Source organism: Oncorhynchus keta, unplaced genomic scaffold (assembly GCF_023373465.1).
Source record: "Oncorhynchus keta strain PuntledgeMale-10-30-2019 unplaced genomic scaffold, Oket_V2 Un_contig_1248_pilon_pilon, whole genome shotgun sequence".
Taxonomy (NCBI): domain Eukaryota; kingdom Metazoa; phylum Chordata; class Actinopteri; order Salmoniformes; family Salmonidae; genus Oncorhynchus; species Oncorhynchus keta.
Window position 1 is genome coordinate 9,502 of NW_026277892.1, and position 21,744 is coordinate 31,245.

The 21,744-nt window shown below is 43.6% G+C and overlaps 2 protein-coding genes and 3 long non-coding RNA genes across 6 annotated transcripts; 2 read left to right on the forward strand and 3 right to left on the reverse strand.

Moving 5' to 3' along the window:
* Window positions 1-1,717: 1,717 nt before the first annotated feature.
* On the reverse strand, window positions 1,718-3,175 carry LOC127917936 (uncharacterized). The gene is made up of 3 exons (XR_008098053.1): window positions 3,040-3,175; window positions 2,058-2,638; window positions 1,718-1,774 (listed from the first exon to the last, which is right to left on the reverse strand). It is a non-coding gene; the product is annotated as an uncharacterized LOC127917936 (long non-coding RNA).
* Window positions 3,176-3,437: 262 nt separating this feature from the next.
* Window positions 3,438-7,904, forward strand: LOC127917935 (uncharacterized). The gene is made up of 4 exons (XR_008098052.1): window positions 3,438-3,571; window positions 4,165-4,353; window positions 4,431-4,490; window positions 7,624-7,904. It is a non-coding gene; the product is annotated as an uncharacterized LOC127917935 (long non-coding RNA).
* Window positions 7,905-7,914: 10 nt separating this feature from the next.
* LOC127917941 (protein krueppel-like) lies at window positions 7,915-11,732 on the forward strand. The gene is made up of 6 exons (XM_052501105.1): window positions 7,915-8,067; window positions 8,297-8,415; window positions 9,715-9,907; window positions 11,189-11,357; window positions 11,477-11,524; window positions 11,628-11,732. The coding sequence occupies exons 3-6, from the start codon at window positions 9,879-9,881 to the stop codon at window positions 11,730-11,732; spliced, it is 351 nt and encodes a 116-aa protein (XP_052357065.1). The 5' UTR covers window positions 7,915-8,067; window positions 8,297-8,415; window positions 9,715-9,878.
* Window positions 11,733-14,654: 2,922 nt separating this feature from the next.
* On the reverse strand, window positions 14,655-15,971 carry LOC127917937 (uncharacterized). 2 transcript variants are annotated; one of them, XR_008098055.1, is made up of 2 exons: window positions 15,614-15,971; window positions 14,655-15,198 (listed from the first exon to the last, which is right to left on the reverse strand). It is a non-coding gene; the product is annotated as an uncharacterized LOC127917937 (long non-coding RNA). The 2 variants fall into 2 exon arrangements; XR_008098054.1 differs by having other exon boundaries at window positions 15,562-15,971.
* A 1,405-nt stretch (window positions 15,972-17,376) lies between these two features.
* Window positions 17,377-20,908, reverse strand: LOC127917933 (zinc finger and BTB domain-containing protein 47-like). The gene is made up of 4 exons (XM_052501102.1): window positions 19,399-20,908; window positions 18,913-19,195; window positions 18,564-18,783; window positions 17,377-17,688 (listed from the first exon to the last, which is right to left on the reverse strand). Exons 1-4 carry the CDS (start codon window positions 20,090-20,092, stop codon window positions 17,377-17,379), a joined length of 1,509 nt encoding a protein of 502 aa, XP_052357062.1. The 5' UTR covers window positions 20,093-20,908.
* Between the last annotated feature and the right edge of the window lie 836 nt (window positions 20,909-21,744).

Below are 21,744 nucleotides of genomic sequence, written 5' to 3' on the forward strand. Positions count from 1 at the left end.
TGCTTTCGCTCCCTTCTATTTGAAACAAGGACACTTTGGGATTAATAACAAGATTACCTTTAAAACGGTATAAGATACATGTATTTTGAGGAATTTTAATTATGAGATTTCTGTTGTTTTGAAGCGCCCTGTACTTTCACTGCTGTTGTCATATCATCCCGTTAACGGGATTGCAGCCCTAAGAGGTTTAATTAAACAGCATGATCATTACAGAGGTGCACCTTGTGCTGGGGACAAAAGGCCACTAAAATGTACAGTTTTGTCAAACAAAACAATGCCACAGATGTCTCAAGTTTTGAAATGTGAAATTGGCATGCTGAAGGAGTTCATCTACACTGTTGCCAGAGAATTTAATCTAAAATTTAGAAAATTTGGCATACATGGCATGCTCCCCTTCATCTGCAGGATTTAACAAACACATCTGTTGCCAGAGAATTTAATCCTTTTAGAAAATTTGGCAGTACATCCAACCGGTCCTTACAACCGAAGACCACGTGCAACCACCAAGACCTCCACATCCGGCTTTTCTAGCCACAGGACAGAGGAAACTGTGGGTTTTGCACAACCAAGAAGATCAAAACACCGTCTCAGGGCAGCATTGCGTGCTCGTTGACCAGGTCTCGACCTGACTGCTGTTAAGGCGAAACCGACTTCAGTGGGTTCAACTACACTGATGGCCACAGAATCTGTCTTAATCTTTTATTTTTATTGGCCAGTCTGAGATATGGCATTTTCTTTGCAACTCTGCCTAGAAGGCCAGCATCCCTAAGGGAGTCGCCTCTTTCACTGCTGACGTTGAGACTGGTGTTTTGCGGGGTACTATTTAATGAAGCTGCAACTAGACACTCTAATGTACTTGTCCTCTTGCTCAGTTGTGCACCGGGGCCTCCCACTCCTCTTTTCTATTCTGGTTAGAGCCAGTTCTGTTCTGGTGAAGGGAAATACACACAGTGTTGTACAAGATCTTCAGATTCTTGGTAATTTCTCGCATGGAATAGTCTCATTTCTCAGAACAAGAATAGACAAGAATGAGTTTAAGAAGAAAGTGCTTTGTTTCTGGCCATTTTGAGCCTGTAATCGAACACAAATGCTGAAGAGGATTTAACTAGTCTAAAGAAGGCAAGTTTTACCTTTAAATCAGGATCAACCATTTTCAGCCGTGCTCCAAAAGGGTCCCTTCATCTAGCATTTTAAATTGAAGAGGATTTAAAATTATGGTGGACAAATAAGGATAACAAAAGCTTCTCAATAAGTTGTTATATCCCCTGGTCAGTCTGTGTTTATTTAAAAATCTTGCTTGTTTGTAGACCAAATACTTATTTTAACTAGGCAATTCATTAAAAACAATGTGAATTCGTTTTGTTATAGTTGAAGGCCTACCAGAAGAAAAAAGGCCTCCTCATCGGGGATGGGGATTACACACACATACTAAATACTTTTTGCCACATACATATGTGTGTATATAAATAAATGTCATGGAAAGAGCTGGTGTTCTTAATGTTTTGTACACTCAGTGTATATTGTGGACCTCAAAGGGCCAGCAACTCACTTGAACATGATTTGCATAGCAGCAACATGTCTTCCTAAACCACCCGTCAGTACCTTGAGGTACTACGGCCCTTTATCAATGGGGGCCGGGCTGGGTGATTTATGGAACTTGAACATGATTTGCATAGTAGCAACATGTCTTCCTAGACCACCTGTCAGTACCTTGAGCCCGACGGACATCCTCTTGCTCTGGCTGCACATCCACTACAGCCTGAAGTTTAGAATTCTAAAATGAGGCAACAATGAGAAGTTAAAGACAGTTAAAACCTGTTGAGAAGTTATTGTACAGCTTGTTGTCTTGGAGTCGTGTCTCAAATAGCACCCTAATCCCTATATTGTGCACTACTTTTTTACCAGGCACCAGAACCAATCCCTATTCCCTAAATAGTACACTACCTTTGACCAGGGCCCATAGGGCTGAGTAACTGATTATAGCCAGCTCCTGTCAAAAGTAGTGCACTATATAAGGAGTAGGGTGCCAATTGAGACACAGCCCTAGTCCTCCCCACCTTGTTACTGGTATCGTCCTGTTGGACAAGCAGCTCCTGTTGGTGTGGCAGCACATCTCCAGCAGCTCTTAGTCTAGTCGACCCCTCAGCGTGACCCCTTCCGTGTCTCAACAAGGCTCCTGATTGGTAGAAGCTCTTCCCACAGTCAGGTGCAAGGCAGCGGTAGGGCTTCTCCCCCGTGTGGCTCTTCTGGTGTATCCTAAAGGAGGACTGCTGAGAGAAGCTCTTCCCACACACGGTGCAGTGGACAGCTTCTCTCCCGTGTGGGTCTTCATGTGTCGGTCCTGGGACTGTTTTGTAGTGAAGAGTCGTCCACACACAGAGCAAGGGAAAGACTTCTTAGTGGATGATGTTGTGTTGTCGAGGTTGTTCTGTTGTACTACAGGGACATCAGACTCGCACCACACTCCTCTCTCTTCCGCTGAAACCTTTGAGGCCAGTGTTTCACGGTGATGGAGATAATCGTGGTTTTCCAACACCATCTCCCGCTGGCTCAACAGTGAGCTCTGGTCACCATGGTTGCAGTCAGCTCCAGCATTGTGGCGAAGAGGAGACAGGTTGGACACTTGGTCTACAGACTCCTGTAGCAGAGAACAGCACAGGCAAGGCTTCACCCTTACAGGTAAACAATTTAAACAAATTCAGCACTTGGTTCAGTCTAGTCCGCTGGACCCTGAGTTAGGAACATCACTACACTGCTGTGCTGTATCGTCTCCTGCCGGATACTAAAGTTTAAAAAAACTCAAATCAAGAAGTTGTTGCTGTTTTTGTTCATATTGCGAAACAACACAGTTAACGCTAGACACATAAAATGGTGACTATGTGATTTGCTAAAAACGACATTGTTATTACAACCAACAATTCAACTGACAGCAGACACTAGTTAGCATCGGCGACAAGCCAGCAAGCGAGCTACATGAAATATTTACACTCATATATATTGAAAGAAAGCGGTTCCTTCCCCCGACAAGTTTCCTGTCACCTCATCCATGATGTGTTGTTTAAGATGGTCCCACCGGGCAGGAATATCACAGGGATGACATACGGGTCATCGGCAGGTCGGGAAAGTTGTCATGTCAACCAGGACAGGGGTCGGGAAAGTTGTCATGTCAACCAGGACAGGGCCACGGCTAACGGTAGCTAAACCTGTTAACCTGTTAAGTCTGTTGCCCAGGACAACACATATGACGGTGATCTCCAAAAGTCGCCGTTCAACGAAGTCCCGTGGCCGACGATCGTCAGACAAAAGCGAAGTTCATAGCTGAATAGTTGTATTAGCAAATGGGAAGATAAGAAGCTACCATCCGCCAACTATAAACTCGCTAGCTTAACAGTAAAAAAAAAAGACAGAAGTAAAAGATAAATCACAAGCGGTAGTTGATTACTCTCGTCTAGATGGTCACGTCTGACGACACTGAGGCGGAAGCCGGAAGAAAAACAACAACCGGTTTGTTTCATATTCTGAGCTTCTTCTTTTTTTTCAAAGAGCACTACTATATACAATGGACGTGGTGGTGAGTAGATAACAATACACTCAAATATAACATTTATAATGTTTCGAAGGTGGACGTATGTTTTTTTTTTGTCTGCTCAGTTCAGTGGTTCTGAACAAAGCAGCAGTTTCCTTGCCCGGTGGAAGCAGTCTAATCGATACGTTTCAACATTATATGTGAAATAGCTAGAATGGTGATATGCAGCGACCATGTTGGTGCGAGCAGTTTCCATCAATGAATATGTATAGAGATGCATGTTCAGGCATGATGTAGAATAAACCAGAATCTGGGTTTACGAAGGAGTCAGTTGAGTATTGCGATTATCCTTTAAGCCCAGGAAACAGCCATTCAACTTGCCATTCACACATTTTTCAAACTTAATCATGTTAAAATATGTTCGGTACCTACCAAAGAATTGAGTTAAACTGAACAACTATATTCATTACAACTGTTCCTGGCCGGCATGTGCTTAGAAAAAAAATGTTAAAGTAAATATATATATTAAAGTTTAAAATATATATACGCACACTAAAGAAAGCTACATGTAACCATAAAAATGCTTTGTCTGGAAATAATTGTAGTGACAAATCCACTTCTGTTTTCTTCTCTCTCAGGAGACCAAACTCACAGGGTCCCCTGGGCCCAAAGGTATCCATGGAGACCAAGTAATGCAGACCCTGAGGGGGTGAAGCAGGAGGACTGTGGGCCCCTAACAACACCCCTAACAACGTACCTGAGTTTTGCTCATGTGAAAACAGAAGAAGAGGAGGAAGAGATATGGGGTGTGGCTCACCCAAGTACAGGTGCTCTTGCCTCCTCTCTCTTTGTGATTTGTTTATTTACAACTTGCCGTTATTTAAATCTTGTGTGTTTCCTTCAGGGTTCTTCAACGTCAAGAAAGAGGAAGAGGAAGAAGCCATAATATATCCTATACAGCCTAGTGAGTACAGCATCACAGAGGAGTCATAGTATATCCTATACAGACTAGTGAGTACAGCATCACAGAGGAGTCATAGTATATCCTATACAGCATCACAGAGGAGTCATAGTATATCCTATACAGCATCACAGAGGAGCCATAATATATCCTATACAGCCTAGTGAGTACAGCATCACAGAGGAGTCATAGTATATCCTATACAGCATCACAGAGGAGCCATAGTATATCCTATACAGACTAGTGAGTACAGCATCACAGAGGAGTCATAGTATATCCTATACAGACTAGTGAGTACAGCATCACAGAGGAGTCATAGTATATCCTATACAGACTAGTGAGTACAGCATCACAGAGGAGTCATAGTATATCCTATACAGCATCACAGAGGAGTCATAGTATATCCTATACAGCATCACAGAGGAGCCATAGTATATCCTATACAGCATCACAGAGGAGCCATAGTATATCCTATACAGCATCACAGAGGAGCCATAGTATATCCTATACAGCATCACAGAGGAGTCATAGTATATCCTATACAGCATCACAGAGGAGCCATAGTATATCCTATACAGCATCACAGAGGAGTCATAGTATATCCTATACAGACTAGTGAGTACAGCATCACAGAGGAGCCATAGTATATCCTGTACAGCATCACATAGAGCCATAGTATATCCTATACAGCATCACAGAGGAGCCATAATATATCCTATACAGCATCACAGAGGAGCCATAGTATATCCTATACAGCACCACAGAGGAGTCATAGTATATCCTATACAGACTAGTGAGTACAGCATCACAGAGGAGTCATAGTATATCCTATACAGACTAGTGAGTACAGCATCACAGAGGAGTCATAGTATATCCTATACAGACTAGTGAGTACAGCATCACAGAGGAGTCATAGTATATCCTATACAGCATCACAGAGGAGCCATAGTATATCCTATACAGCATCACAGAGGAGTCATAGTATATCCTATACAGCATCACAGAGGAGTCATAGTATATCCTATACAGCATCACAGAGGAGCCATAGTATATCCTATACAGCATCACATAGGAGTCATAGTATATCCTATACAGCATCACAGAGGAGCCATAGTATATCCTATACAACATCACAGAGGAGTCATAGTATATCCTATACAGACTAGTGAGTACAGCATCACAGAGGAGTCATAGTATATCCTATACAGCATCACAGAGGAGTCATAGTATATCCTATACAGCATCACAGAGGAGCCATAGTATATCCTATACAGCATCACAGAGGAGCCATAATATATCCTATACAGCATCACAGAGGAGCCATAGTATATCCTGTACAGCATCACATAGGAGCCATAGTATATCCTATACAGCATCACAGAGGAGCCATAATATATCCTATACAGCATCACAGAGGAGCCATAGTATATCCTATACAGCACCACAGAGGAGTCATAGTATATCCTATACAGACTAGTGAGTACAGCATCACAGAGGAGTCATAGTATATCCTATACAGACTAGTGAGTACAGCATCACAGAGGAGTCATAGTATATCCTATACAGACTAGTGAGTACAGCATCACAGAGGAGTCATAGTATATCCTATACAGCATCACAGAGGAGCCATAGTATATCCTATACAGCATCACAGAGGAGTCATAGTATATCCTATACAGCATCACAGAGGAGTCATAGTATATCCTATACAGCATCACAGAGGAGCCATAGTATATCCTATACAGCATCACATAGGAGTCATAGTATATCCTATACAGCATCACAGAGGAGCCATAGTATATCCTATACAACATCACAGAGGAGTCATAGTATATCCTATACAGACTAGTGAGTACAGCATCACAGAGGAGTCATAGTATATCCTATACAGCATCACAGAGGAGTCATAGTATATCCTATACAGCATCACAGAGGAGCCATAGTATATCCTATACAGCATCACAGAGGAGCCATAATATATCCTATACAGCATCACAGAGGAGTCATAGTATATCCTATACAGCATCACAGAGGAGCCATAGTATATCCTATACAGCATCACAGAGGAGCCATAGTATATCCTATACAGCATCACAGAGGAGTCATAGTATATCCTATACAGACTAGTGAGTACAGCATCACAGAGGAGCCATAGTATATCCTATACAGACTAGTGAGTACAACATCACAGAGGAGCCATAGTATATCCTATACAGACTAGTGAGTACAGCATCACAGAGGAGCCATAGTATATCCTATACAGACTAGTGAGTACAGCATCACAGAGGAGCCATAGTATATCCTATACAGACTAGTGAGTACAGCATCACAGAGGAGCCATAGTATATCCTATACAGACTAGTGAGTACAGCATCACAGAGGAGCCATAGTATATCCTATACAGACTAGTGAGTACAGCATCACAGAGGAGCCATAGTATATCCTATACAGACTAGTGAGTACAGCATCACAGAGGAGCCATAGTATATCCTATACAGACTAGTGAGTACAGCATCACAGAGGAGCCATAGTATATCCTATACAGACTAGTGAGTACAACATCACAGAGGAGCCATAGTATATCCTATACAACATCACAGAGGAGTCATAGTATATCCTATACAACATCACAGAGGAGTCATAGTATATCCTATACAGCATCACAGAGGAGCCATAGTATATCCTATACAGCATCACAGAGGAGCCATAGTATATCCTATACAGCATCACAGAGGAGTCATAGTATATCCTATACAACATCACAGAGGAGTCATAGTATATCCTATACAGCATCACAGAGGAGTCATAGTATATCCTATACAGCATCACAGAGGAGCCATAGTATATCCTATACAGCATCACAGAGGAGCCATAGTATATCCTATACAGCATCACAGAGGAGCCATAGTATATCCTATACAGCATCACAGAGGAGCCATAATATATCCTATACAGCATCACAGAGGAGCCATAGTATATCCTATACAGCATCACAGAGGAGCCATAATATATCCTATACAGACTAGTGAGTACAGCATCACAGAGGAGCCATAATATATCCTATACAGCATCACAGAGGAGCTACCATGGCGTTACTAAGCCTCTTATCTGACCTGAGATTTCTCTGTTCCCTCAGATGACAACCCAAGCCCTACTTCTGACCTTACCAGCCACAGTTCTGACGACTCCAGCCCTGACAATGGCCCTAGAGCCACCCCTGACAATGGCCCTAGAGCCACCCCTGACAAGAACAACCCCCACCATAATAGCGACCCCAGGTCTGGCCCTGCCGGTGGAGGGGCATCGGACAAGGACCCTGCATCCAGAGAGGAAGACGAGGAGGGAGAGGAGAGGAGCCCCCAGATCTCAGCAAACCCAGGGACTAAGCCCAACAAGACCAAAGGCGGTCGTCAGAGACCGTTCTGCTCTCGGTGTGGGAAGCGTTTATCCACCACTGTTAGCTTAGACAAACACCAGGTCATCCACACCCGACTGAGACCGTACCCCTGCTCCGTACCGGCCTGCGCCAAGAGGTTCTGCTCACCAGCCGAGCTGAAGAGACACACACTCACACACACAGGTTTCTTTAACTTTGGTTCCTTTCGAAAGTATTCAGTATTCGGGTTCTCAATTCATCTGGTCAATAATATTATATATATATTTTTAAATATTTTTGTCACAAGTTCTGTCCACTTTTTTTGGGGGTTGAATTGTTTTAAGGTCGTTCTAGTGAACCTTTTCTAAAGGCATTCAATCATCAGACAATCAAGTTCAATACGTTGTGTGTTTTGTGTTCTCACCCAATACAGGAGAGAGACCCTTCCCCTGTCCAGACTGTGACAAGAGCTTCACCATACTGGCTGCTTTAAAGACCCACCAGAGAACACACACTGGAGAGAGACCTTACGTCTGTGAGGTGTGTGGGAAGGTTGGTTCTGTTTATTAAATCTCTAAAGACCCACCAGAGAACACACACAGGAGAGAGACCCTACGTCTGTGAGGTGTGTGGGAAGGTTGGTTCTGTTTATTAAATCTTTAAAGACCCACCAGAGAACACACACTGGAGAGAGACCCTACGTCTGTGAGGTGTGTGGGAAGGTTGGTTCTGTTTATTAAATCTCTAAAGACCCACCAGAGAACACACACAGGAGAGAGACCGTACGTCTGTGAGGTGTGTGGGAAGGTTGGTTCTGTTTATTAAATCTCTAAAGACCCACCAGAGAACACACACAGGAGAGAGACCGTACGTCTGTGAGGTGTGTGGGAAGGTTGGTTCTGTTTATTAAATCTCTAAAGACCCACCAGAGAACACACACAGGAGAGAGACCTTACGTCTGTGAGGTGTGTGGGAAGGTTGGTTCTGTTTATTAAATCTCTAAAGACCCACCAGAGAACACACACAGGAGAGAGACCTTACGTCTGTGAGGTGTGTGGGAAGGTTGATTATTTTTATTAAATCTCTTTTACTGATGGTTTGCTTTTACTTTTTGTCATTTGATTGTTTTTACTGTAAAGAGTGTTGCACATTTAAAATACATTTTGTAGTAATTTATAGTTTTTTATGGACAGTGATAGTCTGAATGTATAGGGGAGACAGATACAGAGAGAGAGAGGATTCGTACCCATGTCGCCAGGTGTATAAACTGAGTGTACAAAACAGTGTGAACACCTGCTCTTTCCATGACAGACTGACCAGGTGAATCCAGGTGAAAGCTATGATCCCTTATTGATGTCTCTTGTTAAATCCACTTCAATCAGTGTAGATGAAGGAGAGGAGACGGTTTAAAGAAGGATTGTTAAGCCTCGAGACAAAATATTTAAGTGCCTTTGAACGGAGTATTGAGGTAGGTGCCAGGTAGGTGCCAGGTAGATGCCAGGTAGGTGCCAGGTAGGTGCCAGGTGCCAGGTAGATGCCAGGTACACCGGTTTGAGTGTGTCAAGATACCGCAACGCTGCTGGGTTTTTCACGCTCAACAATTTCCTGTTGAACCACCCAAAGCACATTCAACCAACATGACACAACTGTGGGAAGCATTAGAGTCAACATGGGCCAGCATCCCTGTGGAACTCTTATTGTAGAGGCCACGCCCCCAAGGAAGTGAGGCTGTTCTAAGGGCAACTCAATATTAGCAAGACGTTCCTAATGTTTTGTGCACTCAGTGTAAATACTCCAGACTAAAGAGTGTTGTGATTTTAAATGCACTTTAAATTTGATTTGATTTTTAAGGGCTTCGCCCAAACGGGAACCTGAAATCCCACGAGCGCAGGCACACCGGAGAGAGACCGTTCTCCTGCTCCTTCTGTGGGAAGACCTTTGTAGAGTCTGGCCATCTGAAGAAGCACCAGCGTATCCATACAGGAGAGAAGCCGTACCACTGCAGCAGCTGCCCCATGAAGTTCCCTTCCTCCAGCGAGCTCAGGTAACTCAGGGCCTGTAGTCATAATCCGTCTGAGTAGGAGTGCTGATTTAGGATCCGTTTTTGTCTTTTAGATTAAAATGACTGGATCGAGGGATCTGATCCTAGATCAGCTCTCCTATTGGATCTGTTCTGAACAACTTCACATGTACAAGGGGACCTGATCCTAGATCAGCTCTCCTATTGGATCTGATCCTAGATCAGCTCTCCTATTGGATCTGAACAACATCACATGTACAAGGGGACCTGATCCTAGATCAGCTCTCCTATTGGATCTGAACAACATCACATGTACAAGGGGACCTGATCCTAGATCAGCTCTCCTATTGGATCTGAACAACATCACATGTACAGGGGACCTGATCCTAGATCAGCTCTCATATTGGATCTGAACAGCATCACATGAACAAGGGGACCTGATCCTAGATCAGCTCTCCTATTGGATCTGATCCTAGATCAGCTCTCCTATTGGATCTGAACAACATCACATGAACAAGGGGATCTGATCCTAGATCAGCTCTCCTATTGGATCTGATCCTAGATCAGCTCTCCTATTGGATCTGAACAACATCACATGTACAAGGTGACCTGATCCTAGATCAGCTCTCCTATTGGATCTGAACAACATCACATGTACAAGGGGACCTGATCCTAGATCAGCTCTCCTATTGGATCTGAACAACATCACATGTACAAGGGGACCTGATCCTAGATCAGCTCTCCTATTGGATCTGAACAACATCACATGTACAGGGGATCTGATCCTAGGGGATCTGATCCATGTACAAGGGGACCTGATCCTAGATCAGCTCTCCTATTGGATCTGAACAACATCATAAGTACAGGGGATCTGATCCTAGATCAGCTCTCCTACTTTGAGATGCTTTATGAGTATGGGCCCATGTGTTACTCACCTGATAACGTAATAACCACCGGACATTGTAACAAGTTACTACGTTTTTATCTGGAGAAAGTTATTATTAAGTCATCTGTTTGTTTTATTACGACATCCGTTATGTCGTCATTTATTTCATTAAACTGTATTTTCTGTTGTTATGATTCAATGTTGTCATGTCTTTAAAAAAAAATGTTTTAACTGTCACAAACCAAGTTCCTGTTGTGGGATATTCAAGTGAACTAGAACTACTAGTACTTAACCAGTCAATGTCCCGTTGTGGGATATTCAAGTGAACTTGAACTACTAGTACTTAACCAGTCAATGTCCCGTTGTGGGATATTCAAGTGAACTTGAACTACTGGTTCATGTATTATCTGTTGCTCCAGGGTCCATGAGAAGATCCACAGCCAGGAGAAACCTCACAGCTGTTCCTACTGCGACAAGGCATTCAAACAGCTGTCCAACCTCAAGCTCCACCAGAGAATACACTCTGACCAGAAGCCTTACGCCTGCTCCTACTGCGACAAGACCTTCCGTGCTCAGGGGACCTTAAAGGTACAATATAGTTGTGGATTTTATTTCAGTTACACAACATAATACTTGCTATTTACTATATACTGAAATTCTTACTAATTAATACAATTTATATTGTGTATTTTTTTTTTACTTTGAAGGTGCACCTGAGGACTCACACAGGAGAGAGGCCTTACCCTGCTCCGACTGTGACAAGCGTTTCATCACGTCCTCAGAGTTGAAGGTGCACCAGAGGATTCACACGGGAGAGAAGCCCTTCTACTGCTACGACTGTGGAAGAGTTACTATCAGCTGAAGCAGCTGAAGGAACATATGAAGTTCAACCCGGACCACAGCACCACACGTAGCGGACTCAGTAACATAGAGGACGAGGACAAGCTCTACTCAGTAACATAGAGGACGAGGACCAGCTCTACTCAGTAACATAGAGGACGAGGACAAGCTCTACTCAGTAAAATAGAGGACGAGGACCAGCTCTACTCAGTAACATAGAGGACCAGCTCTACTCAGTAACATAGAGGACGAGGACCAGCTCTACTCAGTAACATAGAGGACGAGGACCAGCTCTACTCAGTAACATAGAGGACGAGGACCAGCTCTACTCAGTAACATAGAGGACGAGGACAAGCTCTACTCAGTAAAATAGAGGACGAGGACCAGCTCTACTCAGTAACATAGAGGACCAGCTCTACTCAGTAACATAGAGGACGAGGACCAGCTCTACTCAGTAACATAGAGGACCAGCTCTACTCAGTAACATAGAGGACGAGGACCAGCTCTACTCAGTAACATAGAGGACCAGCTCTACTCAGTAACATAGAGGACCAGCTCTACTCAGTAACATAGAGGACCAGCTCTACTCTACGTCACATGATGATGTAACGATGTCTTGATTTATTTTTATTTTAGTTGGCTAGAAACAGACATTACATTTTATTTAATTGTTTTATTTTATTTAACTAGGCAAGTCAGTTAATACATTTTTATTTATAATGACGGCCCACCCGGCCAAACCTGACGACGCTGGGCCAATTGTGTGCCGCACTGTAGGACTCCCAGTCACGGCCGGATGTGATACAGCCTGGATTCAAACCAGGGACTGTAGTAACGCCTCTAGCACTGAAATGCAGTGCCTTAGACCGCTGTGCCACTCAGAAGCCCCTCAAAAAAATTATATATATATATTTATCATCCTCGGGATGCCATCGATGCCACATCATTGGAAAGAGAGATAGAACATTACTTTGCTAGCACTCTACTCGTTCCGTGATGACGTCACAGTGGTGATGTCAACATGTCTATTAGAATGTTCTGTCATTGTTCTGAGCAGACACAAGGTCAACGCTCTGTTTTAGATGTCGACAAAATGGTCATTTTGATTTAAATGTTTTTATTTTTTACTTTTAGGTTGTTTGGAAACTGACATTACATGAAAGACACCTTTTACTACGTTTCAGTTACAGTTTTTATGTGTGTGAAGTCATCCTGTATAAACCAAAAAAAGAATGATAGCTGTTTAGTTTTTGATACAATTTTATAAATGCCGACAGATAATTTGTACGTCGACATGATGGGATATTTTGTGTCGGTCAAATTATTTATGCGAGAAATGGCGCTGGAAACGCCTTGTGTGCAAATATTGATATAATTAATACCCGTCATATCGAAGTAAATGTGGAGTCACTCACGCGATGACGCGGTGTGTGGTCCTCCCTACGACTCGTCCGGAAAGCAAGCAGTTTATTAGGCTACAGATGAAATACGTAGAAATCATGAATTTCACAGGGTGGTGAAAGTGCACGGTGATCTTGATGCTCCTTTCCAATAAATGTCGAGGTCTTATTCTGGTGATATGATAATCGATGATTGATTGCCTTTTGACAAAACAAAATATTCTGTCTCTTTATCCATAATCTCATACTTTATTGTAGACTAACCTACCCAAAATCTCTCTGTGAGCTGCTGGATCGAGAGCACGTACCAAAACCAGACTAGGAACATTTGCTATTTAATATAATAATAATATATGCCATTTAGCTGACGCTTTTATCCAAAGCGACTTACAGTCATGTGTGCATACATTCTAACAGTTTCTGTGACAAAACTATCCGTAGTGTTGAAAATGCAACGGAAACACATTGAAAAAATGTATTCGGTACATGAAAACTTAAGTGGGAAAAGTACATGTTGCGTTCCCTACGTCATCACGCACTGATTTTTTCTCGCAACAATTCAGTTTGGTGGAAACACCACTGGAGGGAATATGCACATATTTTATGTATGCTGATTCTAGAATATTCGCATGGAAATCTGTCGCCAATTGGATGGAAACCTAGTTTATGATGTGAATTGTTTCTCTTGGACAAATCTGTTGGCAATCATGTTTGTGTAAAGGTTACCGTTAAACCATATTTGTCAATAGAGTATAATTAATCAATGAAGATAAGTCATGAAACGAAACAACATCTTTCACTTTATCTGTTAAAGTAGTGTATTTAGTAACTACAGCCATGTTTTGGAGGGGGTTACACCTCAAAACCAGTGGAGGCTGGTGGGAGGAGCTATAGGAAGACTGGGTCATTGTAATGTCTGAAATGGAACGATATCAAACAATACATATGTAAACCACGTTTGGCTCCATTCCATGTCAATCCTTTCCAGCCATTACAACGAGCCCGTCCTCCTATAGATCCTCCCACCAGCCTCCACTGCTCAATAGAGTGGCTTTGCTCCGCCTCCAGTTCCAATGCCAGATCTGCTTTTTAAAGGCTTCAAAGCGGATTTGAAGACGTGACAATGTGGAAAACTGTTATGCTACCAGACGTTAGCATGTGCTTTGAGCTCAGCTACAAAATAAAGACAGAAATCAGATGTTATGCTACCAGACGTTAGCATGTGCTTTGAGCTCAGCTACAAAATAAAGACAGAAATCAGATGTTATGCTACCAGACGTTAGCATGTGCTTTGAGCTCAGCTACAAAATAAAGACAGAAATCAGATGTTATGCTACCAGACGTTAGCATGTGCTTTTGCTCAGCGACAAAATAAATACAGAAATCAGATGTTATGCACCAGACGTTAGCATGTGCTTTGAGCTCAGCTACAAAATAAATACAGAAATCAGATGTTACGCTTACCAGACGTTAGCATGTGCTTTGAACTCAGCGACAAAATAAATACAGAAATCAGATGTTATGCTACCAGACGTTAGCATGTGCTTTGAGCTCAGCTACAAAATAAAGACAGAAATCAGATGTTATGCTACCAGACGTTAGCATGTGCTTTGAGCTCAGCTACAAAATAAAGACACATATCAGATCAGAGTGCAACAACTGACCATGTTTATTTTCATCATCCATTAATTTCAGATCCAAACCAAACATTGCTCCATACACTTCATGTTATAGTGAGCACATTTTGCTGTCGGAAAAAAACCCAAAAGATAACCATCACCTGTTGCACAATCCATCCAACTGAACACTTTGAGAGAACAAAAAACTAGGCTTACAAACGACATCTGGCGTATGAATATAAACATCTAAAATATATAATTACAAGTCACATACTTATGTGACATTTTGATGTCCTTCTGACACAACAACATTCCCTCATCCAGACAGAGCTTTACCAGCCGGTGTTATGAGACACAACAACATTCCCTCATCCAGACAGAGCTTTACCAGCCGGTGTTATGAGACACAACAACATTCCCTCATCCAGACAGAGCTTTACCAGCCGGTGTTATGAGACACAACAACATTCCCTCATCCAGACAGAGCTTTACCAGCCGGTGTTATGAGACACAACAACCTTCCCTCATCCAGACAGAGCTTTACCAGCCGGTGTTATGAGACACAACAACCTTCCCTCATCCAGACAGAGCTTTACCAGCCGGTGTTATGAGACACAACAACATTCCCTCATCCAGACAGAGCTTTACCAGCCGGTGTTATGAGACACAACAACATTCCCTCATCCAGACAGAGCTTTACCAGCCGGTGTTATGAGACACAACAACATTCCTCATCCAGACAGAGCTTTACCAGCCGGTGTTATGAGACACAACAACATTCCCTCATCCAGACAGAGCTTTACCAGCCGGTGTTATGAGACACAACAACATTCCCTCATCCAGACAGAGCTTTACCAGCCGGTGTTATGGGACACAACAACATTCCCTCATCCAGACAGAGCTTTACCAGCCGGTGTTATGGGACACAACAACATTCCCTCATCCAGACAGAGCTTTACCAGCCGGTGTTATGAGACACAACAACATTCCCTCATCCAGACAGAGCTTTACCAGCCGGTGTTATGAGACACAACAACATTCCCTCATCCAGACAGAGCTTTACCAGCCGGTGTTATGAGACACAACAACATTCCCTCATCCAGACAGAGCTTTACCAGCCGGTGTTATGAGACACAACAACATTCCCTCATCCAGACAGAGCTTTACCAGCCGGTGTTATGAGACACAACAACATTCCCTCATCCAGACAGAGCTTTACCAGCCGGTGTTATGAGACACAACAACATTCCCTCATCCAGACAGAGCTTTACCAGCCGGTGTTATGAGACACAACAACATTTCCTCATCCAGACAGAGCTTTACCAGCCGGTATTATGAGACACAACAACATTCCCTCATCCAGACAGAGCTTTACCAGCCGGTGTTATGAGACACACAACAACATTCCCTCATCCAGACAGAGCTTTACCAGCCGGTGTTATGAGACACAACAACATTCCCTCATCCAGACAGAGCTTTACCAGCCGGTGTTATGAGACACAACAACATTCCCTCATCCAGACAGAGCTTTACCAGCCGGTGTTATGAGACACAACAACATTCCCTCATCCAGACAGAGCTTTACCAGCCGGTGTTATGGGACACAACAACATTCCTCATCCAGACAGAGCTTTACCAGCCGGTGTTATGAGACACAACAACATTCCCTCATCCAGACAGAGCTTTACCAGCCGGTGTTATGAGACACAACAGCATTCCCTCATCCAGACAGAGCTTTACCAGCCGGTGTTATGAGACACAACAACATTCCCTCATCCAGACAGAGCTTTACCAGCCGGTGTTATGAGACACAACAACATTCCCTCATCCAGACAGAGCTTTACCAGCCGGTGTTATGAGACCGTGACGTTGTGTTTCTATAATTAGGGCCCTGTGTTTTGACCTGGATTTGTACTTTTATTTCAAGCTTTTAATCAAACTGTCCCCTTTAATTTTTTTGATGTCAGCTGGTCCAGCCCCGTCCTCCTGCACCACACTGAGATGATTGCTTTCATTTGGAATCTAATTCTCATTTCTGGAATTAAAATCCAGGTGATTTGACTTGATTAACCTGGAGAGCTACCCTTCTTTAACCCAACCCTGTTCCTGGAGAGCTACCCTTCTTTAACCCAACCCTGTTCCTAGAGAGCTACCCTTCTGTAACCCAACCCTGTTCCTGGAGAGCTACCCTTCTGTAACCCAACCCTGTTCCTGGAGAGCTACCCTTCTGTAACCCAACCCTGTTCCTAGAGAGCTACCCTTCTGTAACCCAACCCTGTTCCTGGAGAGCTACCCTTCTGTAACCCAAACCTGTTCCTGGAGAGCTACCCTTCTGTAACCCAACCCTGTTCCTAGAGAGCTACCCTTCTGTAACCCAACCCTGTTCCTAGAGAGCTACCCTTCTGTAACCCAACCCTGTTCCTGGAGAGCTACCCTTCTTTAACCCAACCCTGTTCCTAGAGAGCTACCCTTCTGTAACCCAACCCTGTTCCTGGAGAGCTACCCTTCTGTAACCCAACCCTGTTCCTAGAGAGCTACCCTTCTGTAACCCAACCCTGTTCCTGGAGAGCTACCCTTCTGTAACCCAACCCTGTTCCTGGAGAGCTACCCTTCTGTAACCCAACCCTGTTCCTGGAGAGCTACCCTTCTGTAACCCAACCCTGTTCCTGGAGAGCTACCCTCCTGTCCCGTAGTTGTAACTACCCTGCTAGATTGGGGTTGGAGTGAAACCCTCCAGGATATCCTACATTATTCTATATGTACTTCTATGACTCCACCATCACTGCTGCTGTGTGTGGCCTGGTGTTTCTGTAGGCTCTTTAGCCAGGCAAAGCCTTTTCCACAGACAGGGCATGTGTATGGTTTCTCTCCAGTGTGGGTGCTCCGGTGGGCTTTGTGGCTGCGCAGGTCCGAGAACCTCTTCCCACAGTCGGCGCACTGGTAGGGCTTCTCTCCAGAGCGATTCTGCCGGTGAACCTTTAAACCCCACGACGTGCTGAATGATTTCTTACAGTGAGCACACTGGTATGGTTTGTCTCCTGTGTGAGCCTTCTGATGCACCTGAGACAGAAACATAGAATTACATATTAGAACTTTATTTTACAGGATCTCTTGTGTTTAGAAACGCATCGTTCATCAAAATTGAAACAACAGGGCCGCCACGTTCAGTAGCCGAAAAGTTGTTGAACTTTTGCGGAATAGAAATGCCATGAATAGAGCCGACGTGATTCCGTATGCTACATGTCAGAGAGGCATGTTTGTTCTAGATAGACTATTTCTATCTGAACGTTTCATGGACAATAGGTTTTCTATTGTACGTGGTTATTTGGAGACACCATCGAAATGGAATGAACGGAACGGGCTAGGAACCTCCAACCCGGGCAATTTGACTGGCAAACTGTCCACCCATTAACCGTTCGTCCACCCATTATGACATCATTGACTTGGAACGGGGAGGTGCGTTCTATTCGTTCTATTTCAATGGGAGAGTTCATTTGTTCTACTGACGCTTCTATTTCACCCATTATGACATCATTGACTTGGAACGGGAGGTGCGTATTTTAGCTACTCGTTCTATTTCAATGGGAGAGACAGCTACTGACGTTCTATTTCACCCATTATGACATCATTGACTTGGAACGGGAGGTGCGTTCTATTTGTTTATTTCAATTCTATTTCAATGGGAGAGACAGCTACTGAGCCAAGTCTGGCAACTGCATGTCAGCGTGATTGTTCGGTTAGATTACTTGTTAGATATTACTGCAAGGTCGGAACTTGAAGCACAATCATTTCGCTACACTCGCATTAACATCTGCTAACCATGTGTATGTGACAAATACAATTTGATTTGATATCTGTAGAAACATTTGTGGTCAATACGCACATCCTTAACAAAAACGTACAGACGTAGTGTGAGAGTGATTCTATTTTTACACCTTAAGATAGGCCGCACTGGAGAAGCTCTTCCCACACTCAGAGCAGTAGTAGTAGTCCACTCCGGCCAGAACTCTCAGCGCTCTCTTCCGCCCCATCGCTGACATCACCACCCCACTACCTTCCTTCCTCCCCGTCTCCGCCCCATCCCCGACGACGTCGGCTCCCTCCACGGCATGCAGCCGCTGGTGTGTCCGGGAGCAGTCGGACCTTGGTGAAGCCCTTCCCACACGCGGAGCAATAGTGAGGCTTCTCTCCGCTGTGGGTTCTCTGGTGCTCTTTGAGGTGCTGGAGTCTCAGGAAGCTCCGGTCGCACTGAGAACAGTGGTGGGTCCTCTCTGCTGTGTGAACCAAGAGGTGCTTTTGAGGAGGTAGCGGGCGGTGTCGAAGGTCTTGCCGCAGTCATGGCAGTAGTGAGACGGCTCACCGGTGGTGGTGTGGATTATTCTGGACTGGTGGATTCTGCGGTGCGCGTTCAGTATCCCAGGGCTGACAAAACTCCTCCCACAGTCGGGGCAGTACAGAGGGGAGTGGTGGGGTTCCTGGGGCTGTTTCTTTGGTCGCGTCTGTTGTTCTTCTTCTTCTGATACGGAGGGACTCTTCCCACTGACAGGCCACTGGTTGCACTTTCCATCTGCGTCAAGGAAATAAAGAGTTCTGGGTTTAAATCTGAAGAAACAGTACCATGTTACGGTTCGTACGAGCAAACACTCAATATTGGTCTGCGTCCCAATTGGCACCTTATTCCCTTTATAGGGCAGTACTTTTGACCAAGGCCTGTAGGGCTCTACAGGGAATAGGGTGCCATTTTGGGACGTACCCATTATCTGTACATACCAGAAAAAATAAAAACCTCTATAGCCTCTTCTTCTTTTTTGACCGTAAAACCACCCTCCTCTTCTTCTTCTTTAACTACAAGAGCTTTGTCCTTCTCTTCTTCTTCTACTTTGACCATGAAAGTGTGATCTTCCTCTTCTTCTTTAACTTGTAGAGAAATATCCTCTTCCTCCTCTTCTTCTTTAACACGTAGAGAGATATCCTCTTCCTCCTCCTCTTCTTCAACTTGCAGAGAAATATCCTCTTCCTCCTCTTCTTCTTTAACTTGTAGAAAGCTATCCTCTTCCTCCTCCTCTTCTTCTTCTTCAACTTGCAGAGAAATATCCTCTTCCTCCTCTTCTTCTTGTTTAACTTGTAGAAAGCTATCCTCTTCCTCCTCTTCTTCTTCTTCTTCAACTTGCAGAGAAATATCCTCTTCCTCCTCTTCTTCTTGTTTAACTTGTAGAAAGCTATCCTCTTCCTCCTCCTCTTCCTCCTCTTCTTCTTCAACTTGCAGAGAAATATCCTCTTCCTCCTCTTCTTGTTTAACTTGTAGAGAGATATCCTCTTCCTCTTCTTGTTTGATGATGATGTTCAGGTCTGGAGTTTGCCAGCAGTCTACAAGTTCGAGCTTCACTAGTCTATAACTGTATTCAGGGTCCTTCGTGTTGGTATATGTGGGTGGTAGTAATTTATAAGTGTAGAGAGTATCCATGATGACTATGGGATTAGGTTCAATGTAGCACAATATAGAGAGTTAGTTCACTCACTGATCGCTCTTTTTTAGAGCCCGATGTAGCCAGTTTGCTCTGGGTAACCAGTATGCTCAGCTTAGATGACATTAACCATGTGATTCTTTGAGCTTCCGTCTTAAGTCACACACGCTGCAATCGTAGACATGTACTATGATAATTACTACATACGTGGTGTGACAGACGACTTTCCATGAACAATAATAAACAGGAAACAGATTCTACGAAAGGACAAAACAATCGAACTTTGAACTGGAAGAGCATTAGCACATTGTTTTTTTTTAGCTCATGAGTACGTCACCGCGCGGCTCACGTGACCAGAGTGTGAGTTTTGCCGCGTTCACAACAACTGGAATCTCGCAACTAGGTAGTCGGAAAGCTCCGACATCAGTGTGTTCAAAACAACGGGGAACTCGGAAAATAAATGAGGCCCGAGGGGGGAAATGTATTTGAACAGTCATCCAACTCGAGAACTCGGGCCTCTTTCTAGAGCTTCGACTTTCCGACCTGAAGATCACTAACGACGATATATAAATTCGTATTTCCCCGAGTTCCCAGTTGTTTTGAACGCATCATTTTCCCACCGCGAGTCTGTGGGTGTATTCATTACGCCGATTCCGCTTCAAAAGCTGATCGTCTGTTGCAAAACGTTTAGCAACGGAAACCTTTCACTCCAAACGGAAAACGTTTTTGCAACAAAAATAAATAAATATTAATAGGTCCCTCCCCGTCGGCTCTGTTTGCTTCCGCGTAATGAATATACCCCTGGCAAGAAAGAAGTGAGATGAGAAGCTGTTTAGCCTGACTGCTCGGCGAAATGTCGACTTGTCTTATTAGCTAGCTAGCACAATCAAAACCAACTTTGGAAAAACATCTATTCGGCAGTGATGTGATTTTCCAGCTTGGTTGCAACGGCCGTTATTCCCGAGGTAGGAAACTAAAGATGACAAATGTTGTTTTTTTAATACCAAACGGTAAGCTAACGTTAGCGCAATTATGTGGGAGTTTGCCACTGACTGGCTAACTAGTTAGCATCTAACGTTAGATACAGTGATTTGGTCAAGAATCAGCTAACTAAAATAATGATTGTTTTTATTGAATGGCTAGACATAATATGAGTCCCTGTATGAACCTCTCTTTCCCAGGAACATGTTTCCTCCCGTCGGTTTGAGTTGATCTGAGTTGTTGACAAGGACGCATTTGTTGCAGTGTTCATTTGAGTAACTTCCTGTTTACTAACTCATTTAGTTAGTCAAACTGTATTTCTGTCAAAAGGTCAGGTACTAACTCATTTAGTTAGTCAAACTATATGTCTGTCAAAAGGTCAGGTACTAACTCATTTAGTTAGTCAAACTATATGTCTGTCAAAAGGTCAGGTACTAACTCATTTAGTTAGTCAAACTATATGTCTGTCAAAAGGTCAGGTACTAACTCATTTAGTTAGTCAAACTGGTCATGTCAAAAGGTCAGGTACTAACCCATTTTAGTTAGTCTATATGTCTGTCAAAAGGGTACTAACTCATTTAGTTAGTCAAACTATATGTCTGTCAAAAGGTCAGGTACTAACTCATTTAGTTAGTCAAACTGTATGTCTGTCAAAAGGTCAGGTACTAAC

What these genes read in the sequence shown, in the direction of transcription:
- LOC127917933 (XM_052501102.1), bottom strand. Translation starts at nt 20,092, where the DNA reads ATGGATACTCTCTACACTTATAAATTACTACCACCCACATATACCAAC. An exon ending in AGAGGTTTTTATTTTTTCTG is followed by an intron (nt 19,196 to 19,398) that starts GTATGTACAGAT and finishes TCCTTGACGCAG; the next exon opens with ATGGAAAGTGCAACCAGTGG. An exon ending in CCAGTGCGGCCTATCTTAAG is followed by an intron (nt 17,689 to 18,563) that starts GTGTAAAAATAG and finishes TTTCTGTCTCAG; the next exon opens with GTGCATCAGAAGGCTCACAC.
- LOC127917941 (XM_052501105.1), top strand. Translation starts at nt 9,879, where the DNA reads ATGAAGTTCCCTTCCTCCAGCGAGCTCAG. An exon ending in GTGCTCAGGGGACCTTAAAG is followed by an intron (nt 11,358 to 11,476) that starts GTACAATATAGT and finishes TTTACTTTGAAG; the next exon opens with GTGCACCTGAGGACTCACAC. An exon ending in GGCCTTACCCTGCTCCGACT is followed by an intron (nt 11,525 to 11,627) that starts GTGACAAGCGTT and finishes AGTTACTATCAG; the next exon opens with CTGAAGCAGCTGAAGGAACA.